This window comes from Tympanuchus pallidicinctus, unplaced genomic scaffold (genome assembly GCF_026119805.1).
Source record: "Tympanuchus pallidicinctus isolate F22 unplaced genomic scaffold, pur_lepc_1.0 scaffold4, whole genome shotgun sequence".
Taxonomy (NCBI): domain Eukaryota; kingdom Metazoa; phylum Chordata; class Aves; order Galliformes; family Phasianidae; genus Tympanuchus; species Tympanuchus pallidicinctus.
Genome location: NW_026294758.1, coordinates 48,716,863 through 48,732,097, shown reverse-complemented (window position 1 = coordinate 48,732,097; position 15,235 = coordinate 48,716,863). Strand labels below are relative to the sequence as shown.

General features: G+C 40.6%; 1 protein-coding gene across 1 annotated transcript in view; it reads right to left on the bottom strand.

Moving 5' to 3' along the window:
* MAP1B (microtubule associated protein 1B) overlaps positions 1-15,235 on the bottom strand; it is a 66,254-nt gene that overhangs the window by 7,024 nt on the left and 43,995 nt on the right. The window contains exons 3-5 of the mRNA XM_052700717.1: positions 12,669-12,751; positions 9,393-9,533; positions 508-7,084 (exon numbers count right to left, since the gene is read on the bottom strand). Coding sequence (XP_052556677.1) covers positions 508-7,084; positions 9,393-9,533; positions 12,669-12,751 — 6,801 coding nt within the window. The remainder of the gene's footprint in view (positions 1-507; positions 7,085-9,392; positions 9,534-12,668; positions 12,752-15,235) is intronic.

Here is a 15,235-nt window from a genome sequence, read left to right as displayed (position 1 = left end):
GTGCTCTTACTGCTGTTATCATATTCTAAAATTCTCTTTTTAAAAATAATCCAGCAAAGTAATAAAAGCATCCAATGTCCTAGAGTATCTTTGCCTCTCACAAAATTAAATTGCATTAGTTAAGAGCATTGTGTCCACATGATTCTGAATGAATGAATAAAGTGGGCCACTTTATTACTAAATTCATTTCACCTAGAAGAGTAGTACTTATAATTCTATTAGTTGGTTAACAATTTAGACAGCTGGTATTAAGCTTTTTATACTTGATGTACTTACTCTTAATTCTTTACATCCCAGCAAACAGAGATATCAAGTTTCTCAGATTACAAGACTTAATTCAGTGAATTTCATTCATTTGAACGTGCCTTATACACCCTGGAGTTATGTCTAAAACATGGACTTCAAGAGTTTGCTGTAAACCATGTTCTCAGCGTTTATAAAGGCAACCTAAGTTCATTGCAGCAGCTAGGAAAATCTTAATACTAGAGAGCACGTATGTGTTTTTACCTGTGGTGGCGGTCTTCGCTGACTTGGATGCTGTTGTATTTACTGCATTCTTGGTGTCTTTATCTTTCTCTTCCACTCGGGTCTTCACTTCTGGAGTAGAGATATTTTTGCTTGCCTTCTCCACAGACTCCTTCTTTTTTGGAGAAGCTGTTTTGGAACTTTTTTCCAAAGAATCTTTTGCAGCTGGCTTTGGAGAAGCCACTTGTTTTGATTTACCATCACTTTTTTTAACAGGAGAAGATGACTTGGTCTTAGTACCTGTTTTCTTTGTTTTAGTTTTTTCTTTAAGATCTTTCTTCAAAGGTTTACCCAAATTCTGATCGATAGGCAAAGCCTCTGGATCAACCATGGAGACATCCGGGTGTCTAGGGGAAGGGCTGCGATCCTGCATTGGGACAGGTGGTGGATCAATGTGTCTGTATGTAATTGTCTTGTCTGTTGGAATGGTTTCTGACTCATCTTCCGAGTCAATGTTAGCATCTGCAGTGATGGAAGGGCATTCCTCAGTCTCAGGAGGAACATCCGAATCAGTCTGAGAAGGGGCAGACTCGCTCACTGAAGTTGGAGGGGTTTCATCACACTGCCGCCCTTGCTGCTTTCCCCCAGAGGGTGGCTGGGCTCCCCCAGACTGAGTTAGCAGCTTTTCTTGGTCTTGAGATTGTTCTTCACTTGCAAACCACTCAAGGGGATTAGGGTTGATAAATGAAGGTGAAAGTTCTGTTTTAGGATGCTTATATTCGCAGGATGACACAAGGCATAAATCAACATCTTGACGGGATTCTGCTAACGATTTTCCTGGAGTAAAATGTGCGCTTGCCTCATATGAATAGCTAGTGGCTTCAGGTGATCTGGTGGCTTTGTCAGTGGTGTCAAACGAATAATCTGTTGAGTCAGGTGACCTGGTGGTTCTCCCACTTGTACCATAGCAGTAGTTAATGGCTTCTGGTGACTCAGTGGTTTTCCCCATTGTCTCATATGAACTATCCATAGCATCAAGTGATTGGGTACCTTTCCCAATTCTCTCATACGAATAATCTGTGACATCAAGTGATTTGGTAGTCTTCCCAATTATGTCATGGGAATAATCTGTATCATCGGGTGACCTGGTTGCTTTCCTTGTCATCTCGTAGGAAAACTCTGTATCTCCAGGTGACCTGGTGGTCTTTTGTGTCATTTCATAGGAGTAATCTGTATCTCCAGGTGACACAGTGGTCTTTTGCGTCAAGTCATAGGAATAATCTGTGGCCTCTGGTGACCTGGTGATTTTCCCTCTCATCTCATAGGAATAATCTGTGGCCTCAGGTGACCTTGTAATTTTTCCTGTTGTCTCATATGAATAATCTGTGGCCTGAGGTGATCTAGTAGATCGTCCAACTGCCTCATAGGAGTAGCTAATATCCTCTGGTGACCTAGTGCTTTTTTCTGTGGCTTCGTAAGAATAACTGAGTTCCTCTGGTGATCTGCTGCTCTTCTCTGAATCTTCTTTTTCGGGGCTGAATAAAGGTTCTGGGCTGTGCTTTGTAAGGGTTTCTTGTAATGTCACAGCCTGGTAACCAAACACTTTATCAGAGGATACTTGCAGCGACAATGGAGATGTGTGACTAGCTGACACTGCTTCTGTGACTGCAGGAGGTGAATCTGGAAAAGTAGGAGAGTATAGAGGAGAAGATTCTCTTGGAGTTAATGGAGAGAGGTCAGACTTTGGTGATAGCTTTTCTCCTAGGCTCTGAACCTTTTCTGAGGTAAAAGAATGAAGTGAGATGTCTCTGGGTGGAACAGCACCTGAAAAGGTTTCCTCTGGCAGTGGTGAAGTTACCTGGGAAGGTGTATGAGCTGATGAGCTTGAAGAAGAAGCTTCAATTTGAGAAACTGAAATAATTTCTGAAATATCCTTCTCCTGAGAGTAAGATGTATGCTCCAGAGGGGAAATCTTCCTTGCAAAGGTAGGCTCCTGTATATCTGAAGGACTATAATCTACTTCAGTCGGTCCATTTTCAGCTACATGGTGTATACCAGTGCCTGCAGCAGGATATTCAGGAGACTGCCTACTGAAATCCATTGCTAAAGACTGCTCAGGGGATTCCTGGCCAAATTCTACTGACATAGTTGACTGTTCAGGAGATCTGTGATCATGCACTGGGGTTCTTGATTTTGCTGTTTTAGGTGAGAAATCAGGTGGAGAAATGGACATAGGCCTTGGGCATTCCTCCTTAGATGGAGACATTTCTGTTTCCTGAAATGTTGTTGGTGTTTGTACAACAGAGACTGAAAGGGAATCATCAACTTCAGTTGAGTGAGGGGATCCAACCTCAGCATGCAAAGAAGGGGATACATCATCAGTGGTTGGTTCTGGAAATGAACTAGTAGCAACAGATGCTGTGGAGACAGAAGCTACTCCTTCAATGTGCGAATACGTATCTTCTGCTACAACCTCGTCAACAGGAGTTGCAGACTTGTCAGAAACAGTGCCTTCAGATATTGACATTTTAGTGTCTTCTTTAAGGGAACCAAACTGACTGATATCTATTTGAGTAGGTGAGAGATCACCAGTCAACTTCCGTTCATCCAAGACTAATGAAGACTGAGAGCTGCTGGGTTCTGTATCCTCCATTTTTCTTTCTAGGCTGAAGCCTTCCTTAATTACCATAAACTCCATGCTTTTCTCATCTTGTTTTTCTTGGAAAGGGCCCACTGAACTGGCTTCAGAAGATGGGCTCATCTGAACAGGCGATTTTTCTTTTTCAGGTTTCTCTTCAGAAGGACTTCCATATTCTCTGATAGGAGATTTTACATCAGCACTCAAAAATGTATCGTAAGAAGTCTCTGATCCTATCAGTGGGGGACTCCGTAGAGGTGAGAGAACCTTTTCAATAGGAGATTCTGAATCTGGCACAGGCTCATCCATAGGGCTTATTCTAGGTTTTGCAGACTCATCTTTGACCTCACTGAATTCAACGCTAACTGGAGCTTCTGATGACTTTTCACTTGTTTCAGAGGGAAGTTGACTGGATTTTTCATCAGTGGGAGACTGATAGTAAGGCGTGTGGCCAGCGCTACCAGCAGCAGATTGTGAAGGAGATGCAACTTCTAATGTTTTATCTTCAGGACTTGCACAGTGCTCTTCAGCAATTTCTTGGTGTGCACTAGGCAGTGCAGTAATGGAGGCAGTCTCAGCTGAGACCTTGATCTCATTGGGAGTAAGAGAGAAGTTCACACTACGTTCACTCAATGGTGTTTTGGCAACTGGTGATGGAGGGGACAAACTATCAGCTGGACTCTTGGCTGGACTACGTTTTCCAGTAACATCAACATCTTCTGGATGGGTTTCTTTGATTTCTAACTTGGCAGTTTCACTTTCTTTTTGCCGGTACACGTCCTGGAAAGCAGATTTGCAGAACTTGTCTTCTTCTAATGAAGAAGGCGGGGAGATGGTAGAAGCTGAGGCATTGTAGTCTTTACCTTCTGTGGCCTCTGTTTTGGATCCTTCAGATAATCCATTAAAAGCATCTGGAAGTGGAGAAAGTTTAGGTCTACCAAACTCTTGAGAATACAGTGACGTTTCATATTTGGTAATGTTCACATACTCCTGAGAAGGTGATTCGCTTTCCTCATTGTTAGTTTCATCACTCATGACATCCCGGGGCGTAGACATTTCATCCATAGGAGTTGGTTCACTAGATATTTCAATGGTAGACTGTGTATAACCTGAAGTAGCTGTGAATTCTTCAGGTTGATCTTCTCTATTTTCTTCATCAGAAACAGTGGCTTCACTTTCTGAACCACCAGGTAATGTCTCATCATGGATAGAAGAGGCTGGTTCAACTGCTGGAGATTGAGGCTCTGAGCGTTTTGTTGGTGTAATTATGAGCAGGCCATATTTATCTTCAACGTCACCAGCTTCTGCAGCTTTGTCTACCACAGCCATCACATAATCTTCTTCAGCTTCTATTTTTTCAGCCTCCTCTTCATCTCTAATGTCTTCTGCTTTGTCTTCCTCCTCTTCTTCAGTCTCTTCAGTTTCTGCCTTTTCTACTGCTTCTTCCCTGTCTTCCTCAGCCCGTTCATCTGATGGCTCATAATCTGCCTTTTCAATATATTTTTCGTCTTTCATTTTAGCATCTGCTTCAGCCATTATTTCTTCTGAATAGTCGTGAATTCTTCTTGCTTCTTCCATGTATGGTATTGTGGTATCAAGTGGCGTCTTTTCTTCCTCATCTTCACCTCGTTCTTCAGCTTCTTCTGTCTCTGCCTTCTCCTCATAATCTCCAGCTTCAGATGATTCTTCCAAGCCAGTTCCCTCATCTTCAAACTTTTCAATATCATCAACTCCGTGTTTTTCTACAGGTTCCAATTCTTCAGGTGTCTGTTCACACTCGCCCTCAGCCTCTGTGGTTGTTATGCCTTCATCAGAGGATTCTGCAGGTCCTTCGTTATCTAATTTTTCCTTTTGTACTTCAAAGGCCTCTTTATGTTCTTTGCCAGTGAGTTTTAGTTCATCCTCTATGAGTGCAACCTGAGGTCTTGTTGCTTTTATTGTTTCCACTTCTTCAGCTTTTAATTCTTCAAAATCTTTTGTTAAATCTTCTGGTGAAGACATAAGGGATCTTTCTGCTTCAAGTTCTTTTCCACTAGCTGTAATTTCTGAAGCTGCTACAGCTGCTACGGTTGTCACAGCAGCTCCAACTGCTGCAATGGCAGTTTGTGCTCCACTGACTTTGTTCTCCTTTTTCACAGTCTTAATTTTTCCTTTTTCCTTTGCTTTTCCAGCAGGTACTGCTTCTTTTTTAGCAGGTTCCTCCTTCTTTTGTGGTTTCGGTTTTGCTGCTGGCTTTTTGGCTTCAACTGAAGGAGTAGGTGTCTTCTTTGTTTCTTTAGGAACCTTTTTGATATCCTTTTTAGCTTCCTTTTCTTCCTTCTTAATTTCTTTCTTCTCTTCCTTTTTAACCTCTTTTTTAGCTTCCTTTGGTGGAGCTTCTTTCTTTACTTCCTTCTTAGCTTCCTTTTTTTCTTCCTTTTTCACCTCTTTTTTAACTTCTTTCTTGACCTCTTCTTTTTTGGGTTTTTCCTCTTTTTTGATGGGTGTTTTCTCCTCTTTTTTAGAAACTTCTTTCTTTGGTTTTTCTTTTTCCTCTTTCTTTTCTTCAGGTTTTGCTTTGACTTCCTTTTTCACTGACTTTTCCTTTGTTACTTTTGGTTTTACATCTGTAGCTTGTTTTTCAGAAGTTTCGGATTTCCCTAATTGCTCTTCCTTACTGGTTACATCTTTTTCTGCCACGGTAGTTTTGATTTCTGGTTTTGCTGGTTTCTCTTTTTTAACTGGAGTTTTTTCTTTGCTTTCTAATTTCTGTGGCTTTTCTAGTGCTGGACTAGGCTTTGCAGGCTCCAGTGTTTCTTCTTTAGATTCTTTTCTGACAGTCTTGCTTGGTGGTGTCTTTGCAGCTGGCTTCAGACTCTCCTTGCTGTCTGCTCGTTGTTTCAGCTTTGCTTGTTTCACAGCAGGTGAAACACTAGCGATGTTTCCAGTCAGGTCTTTTTGTGTAACCATTGGCTGTTTAAGGAAGTCTAAGTGTTTGAGTTTTTCCAGTCCTTCTAGAATATTATACTGGGTGCTGTTCCCAGGAAACAGAACTCTGATTATTTTTTCTGCAGGATTAGCTGGATGCCACACAATCAGGGATGAGACAGAAGTGAAATAGGATAATGGAATGTCTAGTTCTTGGCCATTTGGTAGCAGAAATTCAGCTTTGTCTTTGCTAATACCACTCCACTGATGCATAAAATATTGCATCTCTTTGCTGCTTTTGACAGGATTAAGCACATACATCTCAAGTTTGCCAACTCCCATCTTCTGAAATAAAATGATTGGGTCAATTGTATTTCCTACATTTCTGAAGAGAGGTTCTGGCTTCATAGACAATTTATTTAAGTACTGGAGAGTGAAACAAGCTTCTTCTACGCTTCTTTTAACTCTGAAGCTTGGATCCATGTTCTTCAAGTTTTCGGGTACATTAAGGAATACAACTCCTAAATCAGGTGAGATCAGATTTTTCATCCAGTCACTGTTGGTAGTAGACCCTTGAGATTGTTCCTCTTCTAATTCAGCTATCTTTCTCTGGAGCATGCTATTGATTCCTGGCAGGTTATCATCCCCAATATGAGTGAGCAGAATAGAATCTACCCTGTCCAAATGTCGGATAAGTTTCCAAAAGCAGGATTTTCTTTCAGATCCTCCATTGATAAGCATATTGAATCCATTCACTGCAAACAATGCAGAGTCTCCTCTTCCACCCGGAAAAATGTAACAGCAGGGTTTGGAGAGTTTCAAGAAGCCTCCTGAGGTTGGAGGCTCTAAAATGTCGAAGGGCGATGGCACTTCTACTGATTCTGACAGGTATTCTGTAAATTCAGAAAGTCCTTCCATTTCAGGCAATATGGAAGATGAATTGAGCTTAATATTAATGAAGTCTTGAAGGTTGTGTCTGTCAAGGTTGGAATTTTTCCAGTCCCCTTCCTCGGGGCAGAAAAGAGTTAAGCTGGCTTTGTTGGCAGGGTGTGTGGTGCTCAGTAATTCACCAATCTACAGTTGTAAAACAAAAACAAGAAAATGCATGTAATTTTTTTTTTCATGTTAATGTATGTCAGAACATAATATTCCCTGATCCTAGAAGCTAGAGGACCTTGCTACTACAATTAGTTTACCACTATTTTTTTTTTAAATGCAAAGGAACAGTTTACTCCTGGTCCCTTCCTCACTGCTCAAAGGAGGAAATAGTCCCAAGGTTTCCCCTTTTCTTCTTCTCCCTTTATTGGAGGATAGTACAATCTTTTATATTCAGAGAGGATGAGATCTACCACTGTCAGCACTGCCACTCTCTGCCACTAACTGATGAGTCTCTATGATGCTCCAATAAATCCAAGAGACCCATGCAAATACCTATGAGAAACAGCACGTTCCCTCAACAGGCTGTATTACACATAGGAAGCAAGGTTTTAGCAGCAAGGGGGCTGCAGTGATGGCCTCTGTGAGCAAAGCCCAGCAGCTGCCCCATGTCAGATCTCAGCCAACTTTAGCTGCTCCAACAAGGATTCACCATTGCCAGAGCTGAGCCATGAGTGACACTGGGTGTGCTCTAGGAGAGCACGGTTAAGAAAGGGGAAAACTGCCAACGGCAGCTGGGAGAGAGGAGTAAGAAATGTGAGAGAAACAGCCCTGCAGCCACCAGGGTCAGCGCAGAAAAAGGGCAGAAGTTGCTCCAGGAGTGGTAGAAGAGGATGAATGGGAGGAAGGTGTTTGTGGATTGCTTTTAATTCTCACTGCTCCCGTCTGTCAGCTACAGCCAACACATCACACTAACCTTACTTTCACTGAGTTTGTTTGCCCATTCATTTGTGATCTCCCTGTCCTTATCTAAAGCCGTGCACTGTTTCCATCATATTTTCACTCTCTGTTCTGCTGAGGAGTGAGAAGAGTGAGAAGTCAGCATGGAGGTGCTGAGCTGCCTGTGAGTGTGAAACTACCACATGCCCTACTGTGAAAAGCTTTTTTTCTGTTCCAACCTTAACTAAAACACGGCACTAAATAGCTCCAGGTTACTACATAAGCAAACATGAGAAAGAACGACATATTTTAAATCTTCTCCTAAAGGTGAGGAAACACAGCTAATCTCTATTGTGTTTGTTCTTAATAAAGAGAACACCAAACTACATAAAATTCTTTAAAGAGCAATTCAGACATAACATATCACAATCTTCTTTACAGAAACACAATTGTCAGTTTAGCTATAAGAACAGTTTCCACAAAGATGTTATACATTATGCTACAGCTGAATAATTTGAAAGTCTTGGACCACAAACTGAATCAGTGGAAAAAATGTATATATATAAATGAATGATGTTTGATTTCAGTAGACCTCTGTGGGCCTCTGTATATGCCTTGCTTCCTTTTCTTGGCTGGCTATTTAAAAAAAGTAACTGCAAACTAACAGTGACTTCTAGGGATCAAATGCATTTCAAAGAGCAGGAATCCAGTTCTTCACCAAGCCTTTCAACCATACGCCAAACAACTTTGTTTTGTGAACATTATCAAATGGATACAATAAAGTCACACTTGTGCAAACTTTCCTTTTTCAGTTCTGAACTTACAAATCTTACTGCACTGAAATTCTCCTAATTAATTTTGGAAATTAAAATCCTATGGATGCAGCCATATAGTTTATTTAAATATGTGACTTACACAACAGCCAAATTAAGTGTGACAGCTTGTTTACTGTGGGTTCCTGCCCTATGGGAGCTTTCAGACACAGCACATTAAGCAGGACATCAAACTAACAAGCCATGAAACAAACAGTTTTAAATATTGGTATACTTTATATTTTTGGTTAACAAGAATTGTAACATTTACAGATTTCACTAGCCAAATTTTAAACATAACAGTAAAGAAGCCAAGCAGATAGGTGTACAAAATACTACAGCTAAACAGACTGCCTCTGTTTTATTTAATGTCACCTATGGCTCAGCTGCCAACAGGCAAGAACCTCTGTGAAATTCAATTTTACATCTCTGTGTTTGCATCTTAAATAAATCACCTGTACATTTCAGGAAATACTCTATTTCCTTTTATTGTAAAAAGTTCACTGGTTTTCTGTTTCTCAAAGTTAAAACTTAGTTCTCTGAATCACGATGCAATTCTTTAGTTGAACAATCCACATACACATTAAAGCAAAAGAAACAGATATTTTGGGAAAAAAAGCTCATCATGAAGAATAAAAAAAATCAACATGAAGCTGTTAACACTTACACTAACTTAATCCATTATGCCATTTTTTATATTCTTGAAACCTGTGCCATCGCATGAGCATGAATGGAAGATCCTTTTCTAAACATACCTCTTGATCCGTGAAGATCTCAATGAAGTTCTGGAAGGAGAAGGATCCTGACTGAAGGATGAGCTCTCCTGTGTTTTCGAAACACTGTCCAGTTAGTACAAGGAGCTTGTGTCTTGCAGCATCTGTAATCATCAAACGCACCTAGAGTGAAGGAAAGAAACAGATCAACAACGGGAGCTACCATGTGTTTCTCCATTCCTCTGAGAAAGTTCTGTTCACCTCACTTAATTTAACACATGTTTCAGAGCACTATTCCAGGACTGCTGAAATATTATCGTTACAGATCTGCTAACAAAAGACAATGAGAGAGGAGCAAAAGAAGGCGTAAGAAGTGATTAGGCAGAATCAAACTAAAGACATGAGGAAAAAAGCAGGGAGCAGACGAGAATAAAATCCAAATGATAAGTAATATTTTCAATTAACATTCTTCGAATAACTCTTAGGAAATTTTAATAGCACAGTATTGGGATAGCCTTTGATAACTGTCTCTCATGTACTGATGAGGAACAACTACACTTTGTTTTGGAAGGCCATTCTTTTTAACCCTCTATACAGCAGAATTTCAAGTTTGGTAATTCCTCTGTTCAAGGAGAATTAATATAAAACAGAGTACTGATTCCAGAATATGACTATTCAGATATTAAACTAAATGAAAAGAGTCCATCTGAAACAATTATGCATGTAGATATTGCATCCAAACTCCATCTCCATGGAGATGACATAATCAGCTCAGCACTCCCAGCAAGCCATTCTTTCAAATTCATATACTGACTGTTAAGCAATCAGTTATTCTGAATAATGCCCTCTCACGCCAGGGAGGCTGAGCCAGGAAGTCCTGATCTAAATCTCTGCTGAACAGCTCATGTTTTCAGTACAATTAGAAAAGAGACACTGAAGAGTTTCTGTCGGAAAGAAGATGATTACCGCATCTTCACTATTTTATTAAATAAGCAACCTTGACTTTAAGCAGCAGAAAGTTTCTTTAATTAAACACAGGATGAAAGCTGGTTGATCAGTAATTGCACTAGATGATTATAAATTCAACAGTGTCCATCTGGATCAAGTCTATTTATTTCTATTTCAGAAAAGAATACAGATAAGTGCAGTGGAGTGTATGAGGTGTGCCTGAAACCCTATCTGTTTCAGTTGTATTAAAACTATGAAAGAACTGTTTTCCTCTGCTGTCTTTTCTCTCATTGCTGGCAGCAGCTCTAGGCAGTTTGCCAGCTAATGTACAAACTCACTAGCTTTCCAACAGCAAAATTATTTCCTGATTTGTGAACCAGTAATACGTGACTGTCACTTAAGTCCCCTTCAGTCTATTCTATTAATTGATGGTTCTGCAGAATATATTGGTTCTGCAGAGATAAAAAACTATGGCAGGAAAAAAAGGCAAATAAATGCTTGCAGATTGCAGAGCATATCATATCATACGCACAAAAGAACTTCCAGAGGCACATAATTCTGTGTCTGGCTGTAATCAGGGCATTCTGAGGGACTACCAGAATTTTGTCTGCTGATTTTAAACCTTCAAAAAAAAAATATTGCAAGGTGATGACTCTGTTCAACTTTACCCTTGGGTGAAGTCCCAGATTGCTTTAAAAAAGTGAATGGCAAAACATAGGCTCAGCCAAAAGCAGATTACTTATGGTACAGCTGCAGGAGTATTATGGTAATGGGGCGGGGTTTTAAAAAATGAGGGAACTGTTAATAGTTTTCAGAAATTTGTTTTCTTAGGGCAGCTCTCCCCTTTTGGGCTTCTCTCTTTTGTGAGGTATTTGACAGCTGACAGAACATGATAAGAGCTGCGGGCAGATCCATGCTTAAACTACCACCAGTACCCCTGTCACCAGCGTCATTAGCAGAAGTTTGTTCTAATGTCTTTTGCTTTTACTTTTCTTGAATTGATAGATTCAATTTCCTCTTCTGATGAAGTCAGACCTCCATGGCATATCACTGTCTCCTGAACTGCAAGCTGGAAAACTTTTGATGTGTGAAACTCAGTTTTCTAATTTGCCATAGTGGGCAAAGAATGTCTCTTTCAATCTTCATTGTAATTCTCCTGACTCTTTCTTATCGTCTCTTCTGGCTTTTGTCCAGTGAGACTGTTGTTTAGCCAGCCAAGGTAAATCTCAGCTTCTAACTTCTGGCTGTGACCAGCTTGGCATGATGAAAGCAAAGCAAAGATTGCCTCCCACAGTCTAGTGAAAGGAAAGAAATGGTAACCCAGCCAAATATATTCCTGAGCCAAAGGAGTAAAGCCAGAGTTCAGAAGTCATTAATTGGCCTCAGATCATGTTCTTCCATGCGGTCACTCAACAAAAGAAGACAAGCAACAGCAACAGCATTTCCCTGCTGTTGGCAGTTCCTTCTGCACACACTTTAAAGCTTTTTATTCTGAAAGCCTGAATGTATTAAAGACAATCTTAAAAGAGCTGCTGCCCAGTTGCCCTTCCTCTAATGCAATGTAAGATATTTTCACACATAATCTTGAAGTCAATTAAGTTGCCATTAACTAAGGTTGATTAGCTGGTTTTAAAAACTTTTAAAACTTAATAAATTTCATTTGCTTCAGTGTGTTTCTTCCTGTTGTAAAAAACCAGACTTTTCTACAAAGTACTGAAAGTAGAGCCACTTCATTTCTCCAAGGGAATCATACTATGCCAGTGTTTCCCAGCACCAGCAAGCACTACAATTATGCCTGTTTTTCCAACCTTCAATATCACTAGACAAATTTCTCAGTTTTGTCTTCAAACTCCCTGCTTAGTTCTTCAGCTCTAGTAAGTTTATGAGGAACTGGCACTATCAAGACTCCATAGATCATGTCACATGCTCTCTGAAGGACAGAACATATGGATCATATTAGAGTCACCACTACACAGGCTGAGGTCTTCTGAGACTTAAATTTGTCTCAGGGCACCTGGTTTCTTTTCAGGCATTTTTTTTTTTTTTAAGTAAAGTAGATGTCCAGAGATATCAATAGTAGAAGAACAGAAGAAAAACAGATGTAGTTTCATCACTGGTGCTTCCCCTTCTCAGGAAGGGAAATTGGTGCATTATGAGGAAAGGAGTACTAGAATCAGAGATCTGCTTCTGTCTTGCATCTTTGATGTCTTACCAATAGTCTAGGAAACTAGAAAGAAAATCAAGGGAAGGCTGATAATGTTTATGGTATTTACTCAAAACGTTTTCATCTACTGCTAGGACCTGCTCTCACCCTGCCAACCTAACAGAGCTTTTACAACCCACATAATGAAATATTTCTGAGTGATTTACCTCGGTACTGACTGCTTCATCCGAGGGATTGATCAGGACTACGGTTTCTAAGACGTCACTTCTGTGGTGAAGAATTTTCTGACCTGCAAGCAAAGAAAGAAATAAAAAAAAAGAAACTAAATTAAATAAGCCATGCACCAAGGTTCAAACCAGTTCTTTACCTGAGCAAGCCATATATTCTTTGTGACAGCTCCCTGGCTCCCCACAGCCACAGACACTGCACAGGCTCATGTTCTCAGAAACATTAATGGCACGGGGTTCCATGGGCCAGAATCTCCAGAAAATTCAAGGTAATGGGAATACATTGGCAGTAGTGGTTGTTGTGCCTTTACTATGTTACTCACCCTGGTGCCACTGAGCTGGTGTGATCAGGGACTGCCGTAACTATCACCTGAGCAGAGCACCTGAGCCCATGTTCTCAAGGACATAACCATCACAAATACAGCTGAGACTACACAGTCCCAAGTGGATTTAATCGAGATTTCCCAGGAACTATAAGCAGCTCAGTTGAGGCAGCAGAGAAGTCAGCAAAGGCTGCAAACTTCTCTTGCGAGGAGGAAAGTGAATATTTGTGCCACACATCAGTACTACTCACCAAGCACAGTTGGTGAGGTGACGTGAGCAGAGCAGTCCAGGGGCTGTCTCCATTCCACTCTGCCAGCAGCACATCAAGCAGACCCCAGCCTCCCCAGCTGCACCAAACTAACCAGGTTCATTAAAGCTGGCAATCAGCCCAATAAAACTCCCCTTCCAGCCTTTTCCCTAAAGTTCTGTAGCACTGGCACACAAAAAAAAAAAAAAATCCCTGACAGGATGGTCTGACACTTGCCATGCTGCCCTGCCATAGTGCTTCATCTTCCCTCTTGCAAAAACTTTAACAAGCAATGTTAGGCAACAAGAGTGAACAGACGTGCAAAACAACAGCTAGCTCCTGAATGAATAACGTCTGGACAGTCTTGCTGCACTGCACAGCCCGCTGGCGTTGGTACTTAGAAGTTAGTTTGTCTGTGTGTTTAATAGTGATATTCATCTGACTGTGAGTGGATGCCAAAGAAACACAACAGAACTCTTGACATTTTTTTTCTTATGGTAATTGCCAAACCCTTATCAGCATCTCTTTCTGTGAGAACTGTAGTGAGATTAATTAGCAGCTGTTTTGTCATTCAGAAATCCAGACTGGTAATTAGTTCAAAACCAGAATAGCTTTCCCTTCCAAGCAAACCACTCAGCATAATATTAATTAATTAAAATAATTAATTGTACTTAGAAGGAAGTAAGGGGGGAACAAAACAAGTCACCTATTTGCCAACTTAGAAAAATTCCCCTGTAAAGAGATTTAAAATAACAAGTGCAAGAACAGTGATGGTGAAAAGGGCTCTGCATTTCTGAAAGCACAAGAGCAGCAAGGCAGTCTGAGAGGGTGGGTCACCAGCCTTTCCCACACAGCTCTGGCCCTGCCTTTGCTTGTCCTGCACCCTCCTCCTCCTCACCCTGAGCTCAACAAGGTCTCTATTCACTACATCTTCTGCTGTTGCTCTGGTGAAGCTCTGCATTTATAAGCATAACAACTTGCAATCTAACGATAGAAAGGAAAAAAAAAAAAAAGAAAGAAAGAATGCTCTCGATTAAAATGTGAAATGGGGTTACTGCTTACTTTCTTTTGCTTGATAGTGCCTAAAGATCTGTGGATTAAAATCAAATCCATTTAAAGAAACCCACTTTTCTTAGGACCTGTGGCCTTGTATGTACTAATTTGAAAGAAGGAGACAGACCTTATGGAAGGGGAGGTCTTCCTCTGCAGCATCCCGTTCTAGCATTAGCCTTTGTAATTCAATTTATTTTAATAGGTCTGCTTCCTTGCCTAACAGGAATGCATACATAAGGTCACATTCAATAAAACATCCAGCTGGCTCTGTTACCACAGACTCCTTCAGAACACACCCTTTGATCAGATATTTTAGTTACTACTAGTCTACTACCAGATACAGGCTTCTGTCAAATGGAGAGATTTAACAGTTTGTTGAATCTACTCTTTAACGTTGGGAAGGAAACAAAAGAAACTGTCACCCTCTAGCTGCCACAGAAATTTCTCATGTTACAGCTGATGACACAGAACACACACTTTGCTTCAGGCCAAACTAAGTCTCATATATGATTAGATGTTAACACATTAAATGTAGCTGGAAAAGAAATGCATTCAGCCACATGCAAAGTTAGACAAAGATGGTGTACACCACACTCAACATGATGACTTGGGGCTTCACTAACATAGCTCCAAGCTACCTCTGTAGATGGGACAAAACAGACCTGAGGAGCCAAGATGCTTGCTGACCACCACTGTTGGTGGTTACTTACTGCAACTTACTGAATTATAGATGGAGTGGGAGAACTGAGGATGTGCACAAAAGATCTGGGGTTGCTCTAAATTAACTCTACTGACTTTTACAGCCTATCTCTACCCTTATGTTGGAATGGTTTTGTGACACGATAGAGAAGAAGGGAAGAAGTTTCTAAATTGCACAGTAGTGTTTGGGTATCCAGATTTTATACACCTTTAGATTCTGGAA